This window comes from Cetorhinus maximus, chromosome 10 (assembly GCF_964194155.1).
Source record: "Cetorhinus maximus chromosome 10, sCetMax3.hap1.1, whole genome shotgun sequence".
NCBI lineage: Eukaryota > Metazoa > Chordata > Chondrichthyes > Lamniformes > Cetorhinidae > Cetorhinus > Cetorhinus maximus.
This window is the reverse complement of record NC_135888.1, coordinates 144,463,220-144,484,814: the sequence shown is the minus strand read 5'-3', so window position 1 is coordinate 144,484,814 and position 21,595 is coordinate 144,463,220. Positions and strand designations below refer to the sequence as shown.

The 21,595-nt window shown below is 45.1% G+C and overlaps 1 protein-coding gene across 3 annotated transcripts in view; it reads right to left on the bottom strand.

Annotated features, from left to right (window-relative positions):
• Positions 1-21,595, bottom strand: part of arap3 (ArfGAP with RhoGAP domain, ankyrin repeat and PH domain 3) — a 328,942-nt gene that overhangs the window by 34,163 nt on the left and 273,184 nt on the right. For all 3 annotated transcript variants that reach the window (XM_078551238.1, XM_078551241.1, XM_078551239.1), the window contains 3 exons: positions 13,732-13,817; positions 12,273-12,308; positions 3,856-3,919 (listed from right to left, as the gene is read on the bottom strand). In XM_078551238.1, coding sequence (XP_078407364.1) covers positions 3,856-3,919; positions 12,273-12,308; positions 13,732-13,817 — 186 coding nt within the window. The remainder of the gene's footprint in view (positions 1-3,855; positions 3,920-12,272; positions 12,309-13,731; positions 13,818-21,595) is intronic.

Sequence of the window (21,595 nt, the reverse complement as noted above, 5' to 3'; positions counted from 1 at the left end):
TCGCACACACACTGCTGGAGGCCAACTATAGTATCAGCGATGGAGTTGAGCCCGTGTAGCAGTGCAGGAGCGATGTCCTGGACCAAGGTCTCCATGGCGGCCGCCATCCTGCCAGTGTTGACCTCGGTGCATTGCAATGCCGGCGCTATCACCTCAGATTGAAGATGGACGAACTCCTCCATCGTACCTTGCAATCTGAGGAGTGCAGCGGACATCCCTTCCTGATGTTCCCGAGTTTGCCTTTGCAGCTCCAGCAACTGTGACATGACCGAGTCCAGAGGCTCCTCATCTGACTCAGACTCAGCAAAGTTCTGGTCTCCAGCAGCTCCTCCGAGTGCCGGGGACCTGGGAAGTCCCTGCCTCCACCTGCTGTGGATCAGACAGTGCGATGTGCTCACCAGATTGTGATCCTGGGGCTACCCTAAAGCTGGGTCCCACTGAGGTGTGTGTCTCTGTGCTGGTGGAGGGTGTGGGTGAGGGCTGTGATGGGACTTTAGGGAGGGTGCCTTCAGATTCCTCTTCAGATGTATCTTCGGGGCTTGATCAGAGACCCTGGGTCATGGACTCTGTCAGCTGTTTCCCAGATGTGCCTGCGGAAGCAAGGGGAGATAATTAGTGCCTGGCAGTGGCCTGTGAAACAGGACACATCACTCACAGTGTGGTTATCTGATGGATGTTGCACTGCTGGATCCTCACTTGGTAGAGCAGCACCGACCTCACTGTCAGCACAGGACCGGTCCCGGTCATCGCCGGCCTGCTGGATGGCTCTGTTTTCGAATTTTTTCAGAACTTTGATCTCTGGCATCCCTCCACCTGTCTGTGACCTTTCCCTCCTGTTGTGAGCCAGTTTGTCCTGCATGGACAGAGATGGGGAGAGTGAATCAGGACTCCTGCTGGGCCAGATGATAAGTGTGCCTGGCCTGTATGGGTGGTGAGTGGTCCCATGGATGGGATGAGGACAGTGAAGGTGTGTGAGAGAGTGAATGGTGATGTCCCTTGCACTGGCTGTGAGTGAGGGCCCTGTGGGTGTGTGATGGGTTTGTGAGCATGTGAGTTGGGAGCGATGAAAAGAGTGACTTAACCTGGCAGAACAGAGGAGATCATTCATCCTTTTGCAGCACTGGGTGGCTGTCCTCCTCTGCAGGACATTGGCGCTGACCACCGCTGCCACCGCCTCCCAAGCCAGGTTGGTGACATTGCTGCCCATCCTGTGGCCAGAGTGAGGGTAGAGCAGATCCCGGCAGCCTCCATGGCATCCAGCAGTCGCTCGAGGGACCCGTCGTTGAAGTGGGGGGGCTGCAGTCTTTTTGCTTTTGCTGCCTATGTCTCTCAGACATTGGTGGTGAGCTGGTGGTGATGAGCTGGTGGTGGTGAGCTGGTGGTGGTGAGCTGGTGGTGGTGAGCTGGTGGTGGTGAGCTGGTGGTGGTGAGCTGGTGGTGATGAGCTGGTGGTGGTGAGCTGGTGGTGGTGAGCTGGTGGTGATGAGCTGGTGGTGATGAGCTGGTGGTGATGAGCTGGTGGTGGTGAGCTGGTGGTGGTGAGCTGGTGGTGGTGAGCTGGTGGTGGTGAGCTGGTGGTGGTGAGCTGGTGGTGATGAGCTGGTGGTGGTGAGCTGGTGGTGGTGAGCTGGTGGTGATGAGCTGGTGGTGGTGAGCTGGTGGTGGTGAGCTGGTGGTGATGAGCTGGTGGTGGTGAGCTGGTGGTGGTGAGCTGGTGGTGATGAGCTGGTGGTGGTGAGCTGGTGGTGGTGAGCTGGTGGTGGTGAGCTGGTGGTGGTGAGCTGGTGGTGGTGAGCTGGTGGTGGTGAGCTGGTGGTGGTGAGCTGGTGGTGGTGAGCTGGTGGTGAGCTGGTGGTGATGAGCTGGTGGTGGTGAGCTGGTGGTGGTGAGCTGGTGGTGGTGAGCTGGTGGTGGTGAGCTGGTGGTGGTGAGCTGGTGGTGGTGAGCTGGTGGTGGTGAGCTGGTGGTGATGAGCTGGTGGTGATGAGCTGGTGGTGATGAGCACTTTGCTGGGGCTGCCTTTTAAAGTTGTCGGCCTGTGTGATGCAACAGCGGAGTTGATGGCGAGCGGGCAAATGAAAACCTGCCCGCCATGGAAACGGCACGTTTCCTGGGAAGGCATAAATAATGAGGTGGGCTCAGGAAGGTATGGTGTGAAAACCCATTTTACCCGCCCACTACCGCATTTAGCGCAGTTCTGGGAAAATTCCACCCATGGTCTCAGGGAACAAAAGGATATAGGGAGCATATGGGAAAATAGAGTTGAAGCCCAAGGTCAGCTGTGATCATGCTGAATGGCGGAACAGGCTCGATGGGCCGTGTGGTCTACTCCTGCTCCTATTTCTTGTGTAATCCTATCTTGTTAAATTTTTGAGGAAAACTTTGACATAAGATTGCTCTGATCAGGAAATTTTAGCAAGCAAACTCCCAAATATTCATCTCACAGCCCTTCCTACACCCTGGTTCTAACAGTACATGCTTCATTTATTACATGATCCCATTGGCCTGTACCTATCCTTCTAAACTGCAACCTAAACCAGACATTAAAACTCAGTTCACTTTTGAAGGAGCTGGTTTTCCCATCTTCATCTGTTTTAACTGGAGTATCCTCCTCACTCCCTATCCTTCATCTTCAGAAACCTCCCTTACATTATGCTCCAGCTTTGCTAGATCTAACCCATCGTGCTCTGAACAGATGTGGGAAAGAACTTGTTGGCTACATGTCCATCCATCATAAGGTCAGAAGTGGGGATGTTCGCTGATGATTGCACAATGTTCAGCACCATTCACAACTCTCAGATACTGAAGCAGCCCATGTCCAAATGCAGCAACTTTCAGGCTTGACTCATAAGTTTCAAGTAACATTTGAGCCACATGAGTGCCAGGCAATGATATCTCCAACAAGAGAGAATCTAACCATCTCTCCTTGACATTCAACAGCATTACCATCGCTGAATTCCCCACCATCAACATCTTGGGGAGGGGGAGGGGGTGGTGAGCATGCACAGGGTGGTTGCCATTGACCAGAAACTTAACTGGACCAGCCATACAAATATCTTGGCTACAGATGCAGCTCAGGAACTGGGGGTTCTGGGGTGAGTAACTCAATTTTGACTGCCCAAAGTTGGTGCATCAGCTACAAGGTGAGATGGAATCTCTCCACTTGCCTGGATGAGTGCAGCTCCCACAACACTGAGAAGATCAACATCATCCAGGACAAAGCAGCTGCTTGATCGCCACAGCACCTTAAATATTCACTCCTTCCACCACCGGCCCACAGTAGCAGCAATGTGTAACATCTACAAGATGCACTACAGAAGCTCACCAAGGCTCCTTCAATAGCATCTTCCAAACTCTCTACCATCTAGAAGGACAAGGGCAGCAGATAGATGGGAACACCACCACCTGCAAGTTCCCCTCCAAACCACTCACCATCCCGACTTGGAAATATATCGCTGTTCCTTCCCTGTCGCTAAAATCCTGGAACTCCCTTCCTAACAGCACTGTGGGTGCACCTGCACCACATGGACTGCAGCGGTTCAAGAAGACAGCTCACCTCCACCTTCTTAAAGGCAACTAGGGATGGGCAACAAATGCTGGCCCAGACGGTGACACTCACATTCCACGAAAGAATCAAAGGAAAGGACCCAACAAGCACTAAAATGATGAGGAATATTCTTCCAATTGAACACCTATCAGATCATCTAACCTTCTGTTTTAGAATGTGCTTTAACTGGAAGCACAGAGTTCAAGATAGAAAAATGCAAAGATTTAATTAACTACGTGATTTATTGACACCCTGGCATATCTTGCCAGATTAAAGGAACTATATCTCTGCAAATTGCTGTTAATTACCTGAGCCCTAAGGATACAGGCTGTCCAATCCCACATCTCCGGCTGCCCTGAACAGCAAAGGAACCTGCAACAGAACAGCTAAAAATGACCAAAGTCGAGTAGTCAGAACAGCAAACACGTTATTGCAACTTGAAATGTCACCATTCTTGGAAGAAACAATTTGTTCAGGTCTGGAATCATGGCAGAATATACAGCAAACCTATAGTGCATGAGGTATCAAAATATTTCAGATCTCGATAGATGATTTCTCAGTACTGAACATCCTTAAAACTATTCATCAGGTAAAACAACAGAATAGCATAGCCTCAAACTGCCAGAACCAACAGGCACTAGGATGTTATTAATGATTCAGGATTCATGGCATGAATTGTGTTGCAGTGCTCACAATCTACCAGCAGATGCACTGGAGTATTTCTAACATTCATATATAGGATCACAGAATCTGATGGCACAGGATACCCTCCAGCAGATAATATAAATAGCCCTTCCTAAACTAAAAGAATGAGAGTGTACAGCGAAACACTTATTTACCAGATTAGGGTGAAGTGTCAATTATATATTTGATGTATATAAATGACCTGGATTTAGGTACAGCAGTGATAATTTTAAAGTTTGCGGATGACAGAAAGATTGGAAACGAAGTATAAAAGTGAAAAGGATAGAAAGACACTTCAGAACAACATTGGGAGTGCAGAGAAGACATAACAGAAAATGGGGTATGGGGGGGATCAGTTATGTGGACAGACTCCAGAAACTGGGATTTAAAAAAAAAAATTCTTTCATGGGATGTGGGTGTCGCTGGCTAGGTCAGCATTTATTGCCCATCCCTAATTGCTCTTGAGAATGTGGTGGTGAGCTGCTGCAATCCATGTGGTGCAGGTACACTGGCAGTGCTGTTAGGAAAGGAGTTCAAGGATTTTGACCCAGTGACAGTGAAGGAACAGCCGATATATTTCCAAATCAGGATGGTGTGTGGCTTCGAAGGGAACTTGCAGATGGTGGTGTTCCCATGCACCTACTATCCTTGCCCTTCTAGGTGGGTAGAGGTCATGGGTTTGGAAGGTGCTGTTGAAGGAGTCTTGCAGCAGTATATCTTGGAGATAGTACACACTGCTGCAACTGTGTGTCGGTGGTGGAGGGAGTGAACAGTGAAGGTGGTGGATGGACGGGCCAATCAAGTGGCTGCTTTGTCCTGGACGGTGTCAAGCTTCTTGAGTGTTGTTGGAGCTGCACTCATCCAGGCAAGTGGGAAGTATTCCATCACACTCCTGACTTGTGCCTTGTAGATAGTGGACAGGCTTTGAGGAGTCGGGAGGTGAATTACTCTCCGGAGAATTCCCAGTCTCTGACCTGCTCTTGTCACCACAGTATTTTTATGACTGGTCTAGTTCAGTTTCTGGTCAATGGTAACACCAGGATGTTGATTGTGGGGGTATGCGATGGCAATGCCATTGAATGTCAAGGAGAGATGGTTAGATTTGCTCATGTTGGAGATGGTCATTGCCTGGCACGCAAGTTATTTGCCACTCATCAGCCCAGCCTGAGTGTAATCCAGGGGCAGGATTTTCCGCACCTGTCCACCGCCGGGATCATCCGGTCCCACCACAAGTCAATGGACTTCTAGCTGGTGCATTGCCTCACCCACGGTGAGTCCCGCCCACAATGGGGCCAGAAAATCCTGGCCCAGGTCTTGCTGCAAATGGACACGGACTGCTTCAGTATCTGAGGAATCGCGAATGGTGATGAGCACCGTGCAATCATCAGTGAATGTCCCCACTTCTGACCTTATGGAGGGAAGGTAATTGATGAAGCAACTGAAGATGGTTGGACCTAGGACGCTATCCTGAGGAACTCCTGCAGTGATGTCCCAGGACTGAGATGTTTGACCACCAACAACCACAACCATCTTCCTTTGTGCTAGGTATGACTCCAACCAGTGGAGTTTTCCCCTGGTTCCCATTGACTTCCCATTGCCACACTTGGTCAAGTGCTGCGTTGACGTCAAGGGCAGTCAGTCTCACCTCATCTCTTGAGTTCAGCTCTTTTGTCCATGTTTGAACTAAGACTATTACAAGGTCAGGAGCTGAGTGAGCTTAGCGGAACCCAAACCGAGCAGTGAACAGATTATTGTTCTGTGAATGTTGCCTCAAAGCACTGCCGATGATCCCTTCCAACACTTTGTTGATGATTGAGCGTAGACTGATGGGACAGTAATTGGCCGTGTTGGATTTGTCCTGCTTTTTTTGTACAGGACATTCCTGGGCAATTTTCCACATCGCCGGGTAGATGTCAGTGTTGTAGCTGTACTGGAACAGCTTGGCTAGGGGCGCGGCAAGTTCTTCAGCACCAGTCTTGGAATATTGTGTGCAATTCTGGTCGCTACATTACCAAGAGGATATGGAGGCATTGGAGAGGGTGCAGAGGAGGTTTACCAGGATGCTGTCTGGTCTGGAGGTTATTAGCAATGAGGAGAGGTTGGAGAAACTCGGATTGTTCTCACTAGGAGATTGAGGGACGACTCGATAGAAGTTTACAAAATTATGAGTGGCATGGACAGAGTAGATAGTCAGAAGCTTTTTCCCAGGGTGGAAGAGTCAATTACTAGGGGACATAGATTTAACGTGAGAGGAGAAAACTATAGAGGAGATGTGCGGGGCAAGTTTTTTTACGCGGAGGGTAGTGAGTGTCTGGAATTCGCTGCCAGAGGAGGTGGTGGAAGCAGGTACGATAGTGGTGTTTAAGGTTCAGCTTGACAAATACATGAATAGGATGGGAATAGAGGGATACGGACCCCAGAAGTGCAAAATGTTTTAGTTAACGGGCAATATGATCAGCACAGGCTTGGAGAGCCGAAGGGCCTGTTCCTGTGCTGTACTTTTCTTTGTTCTTTGTCCTTTCTTTGTACTATTGCTGGAATATTGTTAGGGCCTGTCACCTTTGCTGTATCCACTGCCTTCAGCTGTTTCTTGATATCATGTGGAGTGAATCAAATTGACTGAAGACTGGCTGGGGACCTCTGGAGGAGACTGAAATGGACAGTCCACTTGGCACTTCTGGCCGAAGATTGTTGCGAATGCTTCAGCCTTGCCTTTTGCACTGATGCGCTGGGCTCCCTTATCATTGAGGGCAGAGATATTTGTGAAGCTTACTCCTCCTGTTAGCTGTTTAATTGTCCAGCACCATTCATGACTGGGTGTGGCACGACTGTAGAGCTTACAGTCTGACCGTTGGTTGTGGGTTCACTTTGCTCTTTTATTCATGCTGCTTCCACTGTTTAGCATGCAAGTAGTCCTGTGCTGTAGCTTCACCAGGCTGACAATTTTAGGTATGCCTGGTACTGCTTCTGCCATGCCCTCCTGCACACCCTTCAGTGAACCAGGGGTGATCCCCCAGCTTGATGGTAATGGTAGAATGGGGGATATGCCAGGCCATGAGGTTACAGAATGTGGTTGAATACAATTCTGCTGCTGCTGATGGTCCACAGTGCCTCATGGATGACCAGTTTTGAGTTGCTAGATCTGTTTGAAATCTATCCCATTTAGCATGGTGGTAGTGCCACACAACACGTTGGAGGGTATCCTCAATGTGAAGACGGGGTTTCATCTCCACAAGGACTATGAGGCAGTCACTCCTACTGATACTGTCAGTTGAATCTATAGCAGGCAGGCTGGTGAGGATGAGGTCAAGTATATTTTTCCCTCTTATTGGTTCCCTCCCCACCTGCCGCAGACCCAGTCTAGCAGCTATGTCCTTTTGGACTCAGCCAGCTCGGTCAGTAGTGGTGCTACCGAGCCACTCTTGCTGATAGACATTCACGTCCCCCACCCAGAGTACATTCTGTACCCTTGACACCCTCAGTGCTTCCTCCAAGTGGTGTTCAACATGGAGGAGCACTGATTCATCAGCTGAGGGGGGACAATAGGTGGTAATCAGCAGGAGATTTCCTTGCCCATGTTTGACCTGATGCCATGAGACTTCATGGGGTCTGGAGTCAATGTTGAGGACTCCCAGGGCAACTCCCTCCCGACTGTATACCACTGTGCCACCATCTCTTCTGTGTCTGTTCTCCTGGTGGGACAGGGCATACCCAGGGATGGTGATGGTGGTCTGAAACAAAAATGCTGTTAAAACTCAGCAGGTCTGACAGCATCTGTGGGGAGAAAGACAAATGCTGTCAGATCTGCTGAGTTTTTCCAGCATTTTTTGTTTTTGTTTCAAATTTCCAGTATCTGCAGTATTTTGCCTTTATCATGGTGATGGTGGTGTCTGGGACATTGTCTGGAAAGTATGTCCGTAAAGTAGGATTCCATGAGTATGACCATGTCAAACTGCTGCTTGACTAGTCTGTTAGACAGCTCTCCTAATTTTGGCACAAGCCCCCAGATGTTAGTAAGAGGACTTGAGGGGTTTAAGAGGGCTGAGTTTGCTGCTTTCACTTCTGATGCTGGGTGGTCTGTCCAGTTTAATTTCTCTTAGACTGTGGTCTGATACAACAGAGTGGCTGGTTGCTAGGCCATTTCAGAGGGCATTTAAGAGTCAACCACATTGTTGTGCATCTGGCGTCACATGTGGACCAGACCAGGTAAGGACAGCAGATTTCCTTCCCTAAAGAACATTAGTGAACGAGAAAGGTTTTTATGGTGATGGCCATCAATACTGAGATTTTTAAAATCCAATTAATAAAAATGGAATTTAAGCTCAACCATCCATGGTAAGATTTGAACTCATGTCTCCAGAGTATTAGCCTGGGTCTCTGCACTACTAGTACAATGACATTACTACAACCACCATTTCTCCATGATTGTTCTGCTTAAAGCAGAGGGGTTTAAGGGGATTCAGTAAAGGCGTTCAAAACAACAACAACCTACATTTATATTGCACTTTTAATGTAATAAAACAATTAAGGCATTTCATAGGGGTATTATAAAACAAAGCATGACATGAAATTGTACAAAGTAGACATGTCCCCTAGAAAAATAAGAATGGTAGTGCCAAATCTAAACCCCCCTGGTTGTCTAGAGGAACATCGGGGAAGATCAAACAGAAAAAGAAAGCGTACGATAGGCACAAAGAACTAAGCACTGCAGATAGCCTAGACGAATATAGGAAGTGCAGGGACGAAGTAAAAAAGGAAATAAGGAAATCAAAGAGAGGGCATGAAAAAAGATTAGCAAGTAAACTTAAAGATAACCCTAAGATGTTTTACCAATACATTAATGCTAAAAGGTTAGTTAAGGGAAAAGTGGGACCTATCAGAGATGAAGATGGATACTCGTGTGTAGATGCAGAGGCTGTGGGAAGGGTTTTGAATGAATATTTTGTCTCTGTGTTTACAAAGGAAAGGGAGGACGTAAATATAGTAGTCCAGGAAGAACACTGAGAGACATTGGACGGGATATTGATAAAGAGAGAGGAAGTACTCGAAGGGTTGAAATCCTTGAAAGTTGATAAGTCACCAGGGCCAGATGGATTGTTTCTGAGGCTGCTGAAGGAAGTCAGGGAGGAAATAGCAGATGCTCTGAGGATGATTTTCCAATCTTCACTAGATACAGAGGAGGTACCGGAGGACTGGAGAAATGTAAACATAGTTCCATTGTTTAAAAAGGGATCAAAGGAAATGCCAAATAATTATGGGCCAGTTAGTCTTACATCAGTGGTGAGCAAATTATTAGAATCAATCCTGAGAGATAGGATTAACTGTCATGTGGAAAGGCATGGACTAGTCAGGGATGGTCAGCATGGATTTGTTAAAGGAAGCTCTTGCCTCTCAAATTTGATTGAATTCTTTGAGGAAGTGACAAGAAGGGTTGACGAAGGTAGTGCAGTGGATGTTGTGTACATGGATTTTAGCAAGGCATTTGACAAGGTCCCACATGGCAGATTGGTCAGGAAAGTAAAAGCCCATAGGATTCAGGGTAATGTGGCAAACTGGATAAAAGGTTGGCTTTGTAACAGGAAACAAAGGGTAGTGGTCGATGGATGCCCTTGTGAATGGAAAGTTGTCTCAAGTGGTGTTCCACAGGGATCAGTGTTGGGACCCTTCCTGTGTGTGTTATATATTAATGATTTGGATGTGAATGTGGGGGGCACGATTGAGAAATTTGCAGATGACACTAAGATTGGCCGAGAAGTGGATTGTGTAGAGGATAGCCATAATCTCCAAAACAATATAGATGGGTTGGTGGAGCGGGCGGTAAAGTGGCAGATGGATTTTAACAGAGAAGTGTAAGGTCATACATTTAGGGAGGTCAAACAGTTACAGGGATTACACAATAAATGGGAATATACTAAGAGGGGTAGATGAAGTGAGAAGTCTTGGCGTACAAGTACACAGGTCCCTGAAGGCAGCAGTTCAAGTAGACAAGGTTGTAAAGAAGGCATATGGAATGTTCTCCTTCATTGGCAGAGGTATAGAATATAAAAGTAAGGATATAATGTTGGAATTGTATAAAACACTGGTGAGGCCTCAACTGGAGTATTGTGTGCAGTTCTGGTCACCACATTACAGGAAGGACGTAATAGCTCTGGAGAGAGTGCAGAGGAGGTTTACAAGAATGTTGCCAGGGTTAGAAAAGTGTAGCTACGAGGAGAGATTGGAAAGGTTGGGGTTATTTTCCTTAGAACAAAGAAGGCTGAGAGGTGACTTGATTGAGGTGTACAAAATTATGAGGGGAATAGATAGAGTGGACAGGATAAACTTGTTTCCCTTGGTGGAGAATTCTAGAACCAGGGGACATAGATTCAAGATAAGTGGCAGAAGGTGTAGGGGGGACATGAGGAAGAACTTTTTTTATGCATAGGGTAGTGGGTGTCTGGAATTCGCTGCCCAAGTTGGTGGTAGAGGTAGAAACTCTAAACTCTTTTAAAAAGTACCTGGATCTGCACCTTAAGTGCTGTAAGCTGCAGGGCTATGGGCCGGGTGAAGGAAGGTGGGATTAGAAAGGGCACCTGGGTGTCCTTGGGCTGGCATGGAAAAGATGAGCCGAATGGCCTCCTTCCATGCTGTAACTTTTCTATGGTTCTATGGTTCTATCTCTGGGCTCCTCCAATTCTGGCATCCTGAGCATCTGCAATGTTAACCATGCTACCAGTCTTGGCTGTACCCTTAGTTTCCTCAACCCTAAGTTCTGGAATTTCCTCCCTAACCCTCCGTCTCTCCACCTGTCTCTTTACATTTAAGGAGGATCCTTAAAACCTACCTCATTGATCAAACATTTGGTCACCTGTCCTAATATTTCCTTGCATTGCTGGTATCCATTTTTGTTTAATAAATGAAGTACTTTTGGCCATTTTACTATATTAAAAGCATTATAGAAACAGTTTAATGTTGATGTTGTATTGTTATATTTGCATAAACCATTTTCTTCATAATACGGTGTCATGAAGCTATAATTTATATAATATTATTGGAAAATATTTTCTTTTAAAATAGAAATTTAGTCTGTGGGTGTGTCTTAATTGGGTTAAAGCCAGTTAGTCTGGGTGCTTTGATGTGTACTAGTTTTGAGATGTGAGAGAGGTAGAGTTTGCATTTTGCTGAATAGAGCATACAAGAAAGGTGAGTAAAATCTGGCACCTCGCTAGCAGAGACCAAAACAATATGTTTATATTACTAATAAAATTTGTACTATGAAAGAGGTTTCATAGTTAGAAGAGGTGGAGTCCAAAGGGGCTGGTGATACAATGAGAATTTCCATTCAATGAGATGTGCTGGATATAACCAATAGCAGTTCTGTGTGTGCAGAGCAGGGACATGTAACATCAAAGCAGCGGTAAGCCTACAACTGTCTGCAAAGGAACCAAAGTGAAAGGAACCTCATTTTGAATTTGTAAGGTGAAAATGCTCTGCCTGGTGTCTGCTTCAAAATCTATGGGTTGCTGTTGCCTTAATGGAGATTAGCCTGGGAATTTGTTAAAAGTTATGATAGTAGTAACTTGTACCCATGTGTATGTGTTTAATGTGTTGTAACTTAACAAAATGTTTCATTTAACTTAATTTTAAAACCGCTCGAGAACTGGTGGCCTGATTCCTGAATTTAGCGCTGCATGTCAAACATACCACTTAAAATATAGGTTATGACAGTTGTTTAAAGTTTCCCTCTTGGATTTTTTAAAAAATCAGCTTTACCAACTGCTGAGTCATAACATATGGTCACTGAGGTCAGAGGCATAGACTGTGAAGAGATTTGGTGCTTATCAGCAACCATCATGGTACAAAACCCTTCCACAATATTCAATATGAATCTCAGAGCTGCTCACCAATCCTCTTGATACTTGGACCTGCCCCCTGATAACCTGTGGTTAATGAAGTCCAAAAGTGCAAGGCCGGAATATAATAGCCTCAGTGTAAACTCACACAGAGCTGCAACATAACAAGATGCTGGCATTGGGGGAAGGGGTAAATCTTGCTCACTTACCACTGCTGCTTATCTGAGAATATAGTAAATCCCCACCTATACAGGAGAGAAGAGTGATGTATTAGTGTAGAGAATAACAACCTTTCAATACAATAAAAACAATATTTTTGCAGAGATGCACGGGTAAGCATAAAATCCTGACAAGCAAACTCTTCCTTTAAATGTGTCTTTATCAATTTGAAAGGAGTGCTTACATTTCCAGAATGGTCAGTGGGATGAGTGGGGTGAGTTTTTTTTACAAGTTAGCTGTCCTATGTTGTAATATGCCTTTAAGGGATATCAGCATGGCATCACCAGAAGGGAAATGTGTCATGCAATCCAGTCTTAGTTTCACTATTGCTTTGAGCAGAGAACACACACACAGCTCTGATGTCTTTAAATTTTATACCCATGTATGACTGTTCTCATTGGTCTAGTCTTAGTAAATGAACCCACAACGTGTTTACCCAATTCCTTATGAGCAATTTGTGCCATGTGTCTTGTACATTAAATAAGCCCATTATTATTATTTTTTATTTATTCACAGGATGTGGGCTTCGCTGGCTGGGCCAGCATTTATTGCCCATCCCTAGTTGCCCTTGAGGAGGAGGTGGTGAGCTGCCTTCTTGAGCCACTGCAGTCCATGTGGTGTAGGTACATCACATTGCAGAGCCCAGTCTGTGACAAGGGCAGATCAGCCCAATACAAGTCAGTGCACCCAGTTTGTAATCTTGCTGAGTTTCTGACCATTACAATGAATAATCTGATATTTGGGGTGGCTTCAGCTCAAGTGGTGCTGATCCTGCTGCTCAATCGTCCAATCTTCCTTCCTGTTGAGAGAAGTTCACTAACAGGAAGGAATGTTAGTTCATCAAATTTACCTCAATGTTGTTATAATAAAGCATGTGCTCTAAAATCTGATCAAGGACTCTCACTTTCATTCTTTCCATGAGACAGCAGTACTTTTAATAAAGTTTTACCCAGATAAACCTGTAAATTGGTGAAGCAGATTGCACACAATGTTATTGTATTCTCAAACCTTAAATATAATTTTTAACTTGTGAACTGTCAAAGAACATTAACATGAATAAATAAATAATTTCTCTTCTCTGCATGTGGAGATAGTTTCACCTGGATAAAACTCTTTCGCATTTTTCTTGTAGCCTCCTGTTGCTTTCTACCAATTATGAATCCGAACCCAGGCTAATTCCTTGTCCCTGCCCACCGTAGAACTGAAATCAATTTCAGCACCCACTGGTGAGATATCGTTAATCTCAGAATGCATCAAGGATCAGATCCTTAACCAGTTGCCATGGTTTCTTGATGCACCGATCTTGTCACATTTTTTTGTGCCTTTGATTGCGACTGAATTGATAAATGTGTTTTCAGTTTCTCCCCATTGTTTCCCCGGCACAGGCAAGTTGACCAAATAACTTCCTCTGCCTATGACTCTATAAATGAGTGTTAATGATGGACTTACTGCACTGTTGGCGCTTTCAGCTTCTTCTTAATGCCCAGGTAAACCTTCAGTGAGAGGACAGACCACTCCCGTTCAGGCTTGGAGCTCTGTAAAATAGACACCATGAGGCAGTCATATTTCTCTTCCATTCTGTACTTGTTAATCAAGGCCTTGTAATGTCCAACGTGTTGTGAATGTTGCTTTAAGCACATTACGGGGTTATTACAGCCTGTTGAGAGTTGTATTGTTAACTTAGATTCTTGGCTTATATATAAGGATACCTTGAAATCAGTTGCAAAAAAAAAACAGAGTAAGAAGCTCCAAATCCAAAGTTTCCAGGCTTTATATTGATTGTATATTAAAATATATATATAAAAGCCTATACACACACAAACCAATTAAGGGCAACACACACAGCCTTTATATATGTTTCACCCTTTTTAATATGTAAATCCATTGTTTCCACATGTCTTTGGAAATTTGCCTTTCTCATAATATAAATCTTTTCATGTTGACAATATATATTGTCAGTAACGCTTGAGAAAAATAAACACATTCCTTAGCTTGCTTGTCTGGCTATTTGTAAACAGATTGAGATCCCGTTGACAACCAAATCCCCCTTCATCTATCTAAAAATGCAAATTCCCTTTACACCTTACATGCTAAAAACCCACCTATATTTACTCATTAGCATATTAAAGACACTTCTACACCTTACTTCTTTTTGATAACTACAACTTGCAGTCTGCTTGGCTACAAAATGTAATTAAATCACACACACAGACAACAACACAAGCACCCATCAACCTACTTTATAACAAACCAGAGAAATATTATGAAAATTATTATACTCTCATAGCACCTCCCTCCTTATTGAAAAATGAACCCCATTTATTATTACCTGTTCCTGCAATACTCCCTCTGAACAACAAATATCGCTATCCCATAACATTAAGGATTGACTAGTCCCTGTGCCTCTTAAAATTTCAATATCTTTACCTGCCCCACCCTGTACACATGGAAAGACTTCACATATAAAATCATTAAACATTTCTACAACTTGCTCCTCAGAACTCCCTTGGACAAATCACTGATTCTTCCTGCTTTACCAACTCACAAACCATTGGTTTTTCCTGCGCCTGAACCTCAGAACCCATAGTACTTTTACTTCCAGAAGTTTTCTTATCAAAGACTGTGTCAGCTAATTGAACTTCAACACCTCTTCCCTGCCTTTTAACTTCCTCTTCTTCCTGTTTCAACCTGTGAGCTTATGATCTCATTACCACATAATCTGGAAACAATCCAGAATGCTCTTTCTGCAACACTTCTGTTGAAAGCACCTCTAACAGGCTGCTCAACTACCATAGTGTTAGGAAATAGAGACAGTTTAAGTAAGTTATATTTGTATTTTTTGAGTATTAGGAATGAGTTTTAGCTTTAATGTTTATGTTTGATTTGTATTTCTGTATCTGTGTTAAGAAAGGTCAAATGGAATTTTATTTTCACTTTAAAAAGGTGCTTGTATTTCTAATGAGGAGTTTTACAACTCTTAAAGAGAAGGTAAACATACAAGGGTAGAAGAATTGGACTGTTGCCACGCAACAGGGGCCCAGAGAGGAAGGTCCCTCCCATAGACGCACAGGAGGAAAAAAACAACAGTTTGACTTGGAAACTGTTGGAGTTCAGCTGGTTTGGAAGACAGCTGTCAAACAGAAGCCACCAGGAAGGGACAGATAGCCACCCCCAAGCTAAAGAAAATACCCCAAAAATCCAGGGGAGTGGAAGAGGGGAAAGTTCAAAGCAGGCCTTCTAGTTGAAGGAAGGACAGGAACTTGGGAAAAGTCCTGTTAAGTGGAGTTAAGAGTTAGGGGCAGAGAAAGGCTCTAAGCTTCATGTTTAAAGCTTCAAACTTAAAGAAATAAAGGCCTGAGAAGAGGCAAGGTCCAAAGAGACAATTGAAGGTCTGTAACTCTTTGTTATGGGCATGTGAAGCAGTAATGGTATCGTTGATGACTGAGTCAGTGAGAGAGAGTGCATGGAAGACGGCTTGAATGCAGATGGAGACCCAGGGGAGAGGAACATCAGAAGGAGAGTTCAAAATCCTGGAAGTGAGAGAAAGCATTGGTTTAGGAGAAGATTCCAAGGCGAGGCCTTGGAGAGTGGAGATTGGAAAGCCCCTTGTGAAAGATAGAATTCAGTGAGACTGGTTGGCTCACGGTGTGACAAGTGTCTGGAGGTGGTGGGGAGGAGGGGGGGAAGCTGAGGAGAGATCCATAGTATCTGGTTAAGGTGGCAATTGTCAATTGGGTTCAGAGTGTGGTGTGTCTGATCACAGGCTGCCTATTGGTACATGGACTGTGTACTTACTGCGAACATTAGAGTATAAGATAGCTTTTGTAACTTGTGTTATCCTTACAAATATGTATATATCTGTAAAGGTATAGTTGTGGGTGAAGGAGCATTGTAATATAGTTAATCTTTTCTCATAGAATAAATGTTTTATTCTTTTGTTAAAAGTTCATCAGCTGACTCCTGCAACTCTGTTCAGTAGCCACTCTCAACGTATCTAAACAAACAAATAAAAGTAGGGATCTATTAGCTGGGTTCCATCCTGGGATCAGGCTTGTCCAGTGGTAACCTCAGCTGGTGATCATAACAAAAGGCATCATCCACATCTGTGACCCAGCTATATCATTACCTAACAAATTGAACTCCAGCGATGGACAATTTTTCCACTACTCCAACAATCACCTCACCCATTTTCCACTTACTCTTTAAATTGACCCTCCACAATGGAATAGGTTTAGCATCTCCATTTCTATTTGAAATATACTCTTTTTCCTTTCTTTCTCTGACCTTTCTTTTTTGCTACCTCTAGTTCAAGTTTTTTTCATTTCCATTGCTTGTTCAAATTCAAGTTTCTTCATTTGTAACTGAAATCTCACTAGCTCCAGCTGTGACTCACTAGTGTCAGGTATCACTTCCAACTTCAAATGTTGTACTATCACTTCAACTATGTCTGCTTTCTTCGCCCCTACAGATAACCTCAACATCAACTTATCTGCCAACTCTGTTAACTTACCCTTAGGTGTTTTTTGTAACCCAATCAGAGTTATATCTTCTACTTTCAAAAAAGTTTTAGCCATGAATACAGTCATTTTTGCAGTCTCACCACTTTAAAAAGACCTCACACCAACTCCTGAATTCAAAGTGCTTCTCGTACTCATAACCTTAAGATTCACCAACTCCAAACCAATCGAGGAATTTCAAATATTCCCGGACGAGCCCCCAGTTTGTTTGATCCACCTGGCACACATCATCTGCCGCCTCATAACATTGTACCAGCTCAAAGCAGTTTTTCCTCTTTTTTCCAAACCTGATGTGTGATAACTCATCCCACTAAGATCTTACTTTCTGTCAATGTGTGAGCAAGGTGTTTTAGTGCTGTTTTTTTTCCATGCATCAAGGAATTTTGGACAATAATATCACAGAATGGTTACAGCACAGAAAGTGGCCATGTTTCCCATTGTGTCTGTGCTGACCCTCTGAAGGTATAATTCACCTAGTGCCATCTCCCCATAACCCTGCACATTCTTCCTTTTCAGATAATAATCCAATCCCCTTTTGAAAGCCTCAATTGAACCTGCCTCCATCACACTCTCAGGCCATGCATCCTAACCACTCGCTGCGTGAAAAAGATTTTCCTCATGTCACCATTGCTTCTTCTGCCATTAATCTGCTTTAATCTGTGCACTCGGGTTCTCGATCTATCCACTAATGGGAACAGTTTCTCTCTATCTACTAATGTCCAATTGCAAAAAATCAACCAGCAACTGCTGACTCCAGAAGTAAAAGGTAGAAATCGCCCATCGACATCTTTAAATTGTCTTGATGCAGAAACAGGAAAGACCATTGAGGTGAGTCTGAAAACATCTGAGTCATCAAGGAGATACAACTGACTTTTTTCATCTCAAACAATTAAACCTACCTTTTCACCTTGTAACTTGCTTCTGTGCGTGTGACTGAGTTGGAGTGTTTTTATTATTTGATTTACATTGGGTGTTAAGTACAATAAATACTATTTCCTTTGCTTTTTAAAAACTTAAGAAAACCAGTCTGTGTGTGTCTTTTACAGTCACAGCATGTAAGTGGTTAAAGACTCACTGAATTGGCAAGTGAATTCTTTAAGAAAAGCATCTGTTTTGGTCAACTGAGGAGTGGAAAAAAGGGATGACATTCTACCACTTTTGCCCTGATCGTAATATGATATATAATTGGCTTGGATCTTGGAACATGGAGTAAAATTTCAAAGTTTGCCATTGATACAAAACTTGGAGGCGTGGTAAACATACCTACATACAAACAAAGAGCAGGAGTAGGCCACTCAGCCCCTCGAGCCTGCTCTGCCATTCAATAAAATCATGGCTGATCTGAGTGTAACCTCAACCCCACATTCCTGTCTACCCCCAATAACCTTTCACCCCCTTGTTAATCAAAGATCTATCCAGCTCTGCCTTAAAAACATTCAAAGACTGCTTCCACTGCCTTTTGAGGAAGAGAGTTCCAAAGACTCACAACCCTCAGAGTAAAAATTTCTCCTCCTCTCGGTCTTAAATGAGCGACCCCTTATTTTTAAACAGTGACCCCTAGTTCGAGATTCTCCCACAAGAGGAAACATCCTCTCCACATCCACCCTGTCAAGACCCCTCAGGATCTTAAAGGTTTCAATCAAGTTGCCTCTTACTCTTCTAAACTCCAGTAGATACAAGCCTAACCTATCCAACCTTCCCTCATAAGACAACCCACCCATTCCTGGTGTTAGTCTCGTAAACCTTCTCTGAACTGCTCCTAACGCATTTACATCTTTCTTTAAATGAGAAGACCAGTACTGTACACAATACTCCAGATGTGGTCCCACCAATGTCCTGTACAACTGAAGCATAACCTCCCTACTTTTGTATTCAATTCCTCTCACAATAAGTGATAACATTCTATTAGCTTTCCTAATTACTTGCTGTACCTGCATACTAACCTTTTGTGATTCATGCAAGAGGACACCCAGATCCCTCTGAATCTCAGAGCTCTGCAATCTCTCACCATTTAGATAATATGCTTCTCTTTTATTCTTCCTGCCAAAATGAACAATTTCACATTTGCCCACATTATACTCCATTTGCCAGCTCTTTGTCCACTCACTTAACCTATCGATGTCACTTTGCAGCCTCCTTACATCCTCTTCACAATTTACTTCCCTTCCTATCTTTGTGTTGTCAGAAAATTTAGCTTTCCTTCGCTCCCTTCATCCAGGTCATTTATATAAATTGTAAAAAGCTGAGGCCCCAGCACTGATCCCTGTGGCACACCACTCATCATATCCTGCCAACCAGAAAAAGCACCCATTTATGCCAATTCTGCTTCATGTTAGCTAGCCAATCTTCTATCCATGCCAATATGTTACCCCCTACACAATGACCTTTTATTTTCTGTAATAATCTTTGATGTGGCACTTTATCAAATGTCTTCTGGAAATCCAAGTACAGTACATCCACTGGTTCCCCTTTATCCACAGCACATGTTACTCTTTCAAAGAACTCCAATAAATTGGGTTGACTCTGCCTGATTGCCTTGAATTTTTCTAAGTGCCCTGCTATAACATCTTTAATAATAGCTTCTAACATTTTCCAAGGCTGGAATTGTCCGGTTGGCTGGGGGGGAGCTGGAGCGGGAGCAGCCGGGGGCCCAATCGCCATCCGTCCTGTGGTCTGCGCCGCCATTTTACGCGGACGGGCCAGTTAAGGCCCACTCAGCGTATTTCTCGATTCCCAAGGATAGCAGGAGTGGGTGAGCGGCGGCGGGCGGGCACAGACCACTGGGTCCAATGGCGACCTGGCTGCCTGTTTAAACGAAGGCCTGGCAGCCTTTTCTAGGCTGCTCACAATGGCCAGTGAAAGGCCACAAAAGAGGGCTTCTGGTGAGCAGGCCAGACTGGAGGGTAGGGCAGTGGGACAGGCCAGGGTGGATAGGAAGGGCAGGGGGCCAGTGTGCCCCTCATTTTTCTGATGACTGCCTTGCTGCCCTCCTCGAGGAGGTGGCAACACGGTGGGAGGTGCTGGTTCCCCAAGATTGGAGGAGGAGGCCCCCCTACATGACGAAATGTGCCTGGGAGGAGGTGACGGAGGTGGTGAGCTCCCGCGACGTGGTGCGGTGCACCTGGATCCAGTGTCACAAGCGTTTCAATGACTTGTTGCGCTCTGGCAGAGTGAGTACCATGTCGGCATTGGGTATGTAACCCAGCAGATCAGCTTACCCCCCTGCTGTCCCCGTCCCCCCTCACAAGTCTGAGTGTAGTGACTGTATTGAATCATTGACGGCCTGTGTCCTTCGCTGGGTGGGCCAGCAGATATTGCCCATGCCGAGGTCACCCTGAGAGGGTGATGAGGAGATGTGTTTTGTCCCCACAGCATGTGTTACAAGGATTGTCAAAGGATACAACGGGATATAGATCGAATGGAGACTTGGGCGGAGAAATGGCAGATGGAGTTTATAATCCGGACAAATGCGAGGTAATGCATTTTGGAAGGTCTAATACAAGTAGGAATTATACAGTAAATGGCAGAGCCCTTAAGTGCATCGACGGGCAGAGGGATCTGGGTGTACAGGTCCACAGGTCACTGAAAGTGGTAACGCAGGTGGATAAGGTAGTCAGGAAGGCATATGGCATGCTTGCCTTCATTGGCAGGGGTATTGAGTATAAAAGCTGGGAAGTCATGCTGCAGCTGTATAGAACCTTGGTTAGGCCACACTTGGAATATTGCGTGCAATTCTGGTCGCTACATTACCAGAAGGATATGGAGGCGTTGGAGAGGGTGCAGAGGAGGTTTACCAGGATGCTGCCTGGTCTGGAGGTTATTAGCTATGAGGAGAGGTTGGAGAAACTCGGATTGTTCTCACTAGAGCAACGGAGATTGAGGGGCGACTTGATAGAAGTTTACAAAATTATGAGTGGCATGGACAGAGTAGATAGTCAGAAGCTTTTTCCCCAGGGTGGAAGAGTCAATTACTAGGGGACATAGATTTAAGGTGAGAGGAGAAAACCTTAGAGGAGATGAGCGGGGCAAGTTTTTTTACACAGAGGGTAGTGAGTGTCTGGAATTCGCTGCCAGAGGAGGTGGTGGAAGCAGGTACGATAGTGGTGTTTAAGAGGCAGCTTGACAAATACATGAATAGGATGGGAATAGAGGGCTACAGACCCCGGAAGTGCAAAATGTTTTAGTTAATGGGCAATATGATCGGCGCAGGCTTGGAGGGCCGAAGGGCCTGTTCCTGTGCTGTACTTTTCTTTGTTCTTTGTACACTGAGACCCACATGACTGGTTTTGGGGGCAACCTGGAGGAGCTGCACCTGGGCACAGAGCTGGAACTCCAGGACATGTCAAAGTCAGGGTGATGAGATGCTGGGAGGGGAGCTTCAAGGTGGGGTGGCAACAAACCATCTGCTGCCCTCTGCGCTCCACGTGCTTGCGCCTCCTTGCTATGGAAGGATATACTGTGTGGCGCCTAATGTGATGTAGGCAGCAAGTGTCCTAGAGGGGGGTGGGGGGTGGTGGGGGGTGGTGAGGAACAGGCTGAGCATCTTTGTGTGAGTGTTCGGCAGCAGCGGGGTGAGGAGGCACTGGAGTTCTGCAATGTCCCACTCTTGTTGGGCTGGGCCGTGCGTGAAGAGAGTCAATATGTAATTTGCACCAATTAATGCTCGTCTGTCATTTTCAGGAGAAGAATGCACATAACGCGGCAGAGTGTGCAAGGACTGGTGGCGGCCAGGCGCAGATCACCATTCTAAGTTGTTTCGAGCAGGAGGCCCTGGACCTGGAGAGGCGCCATGCACC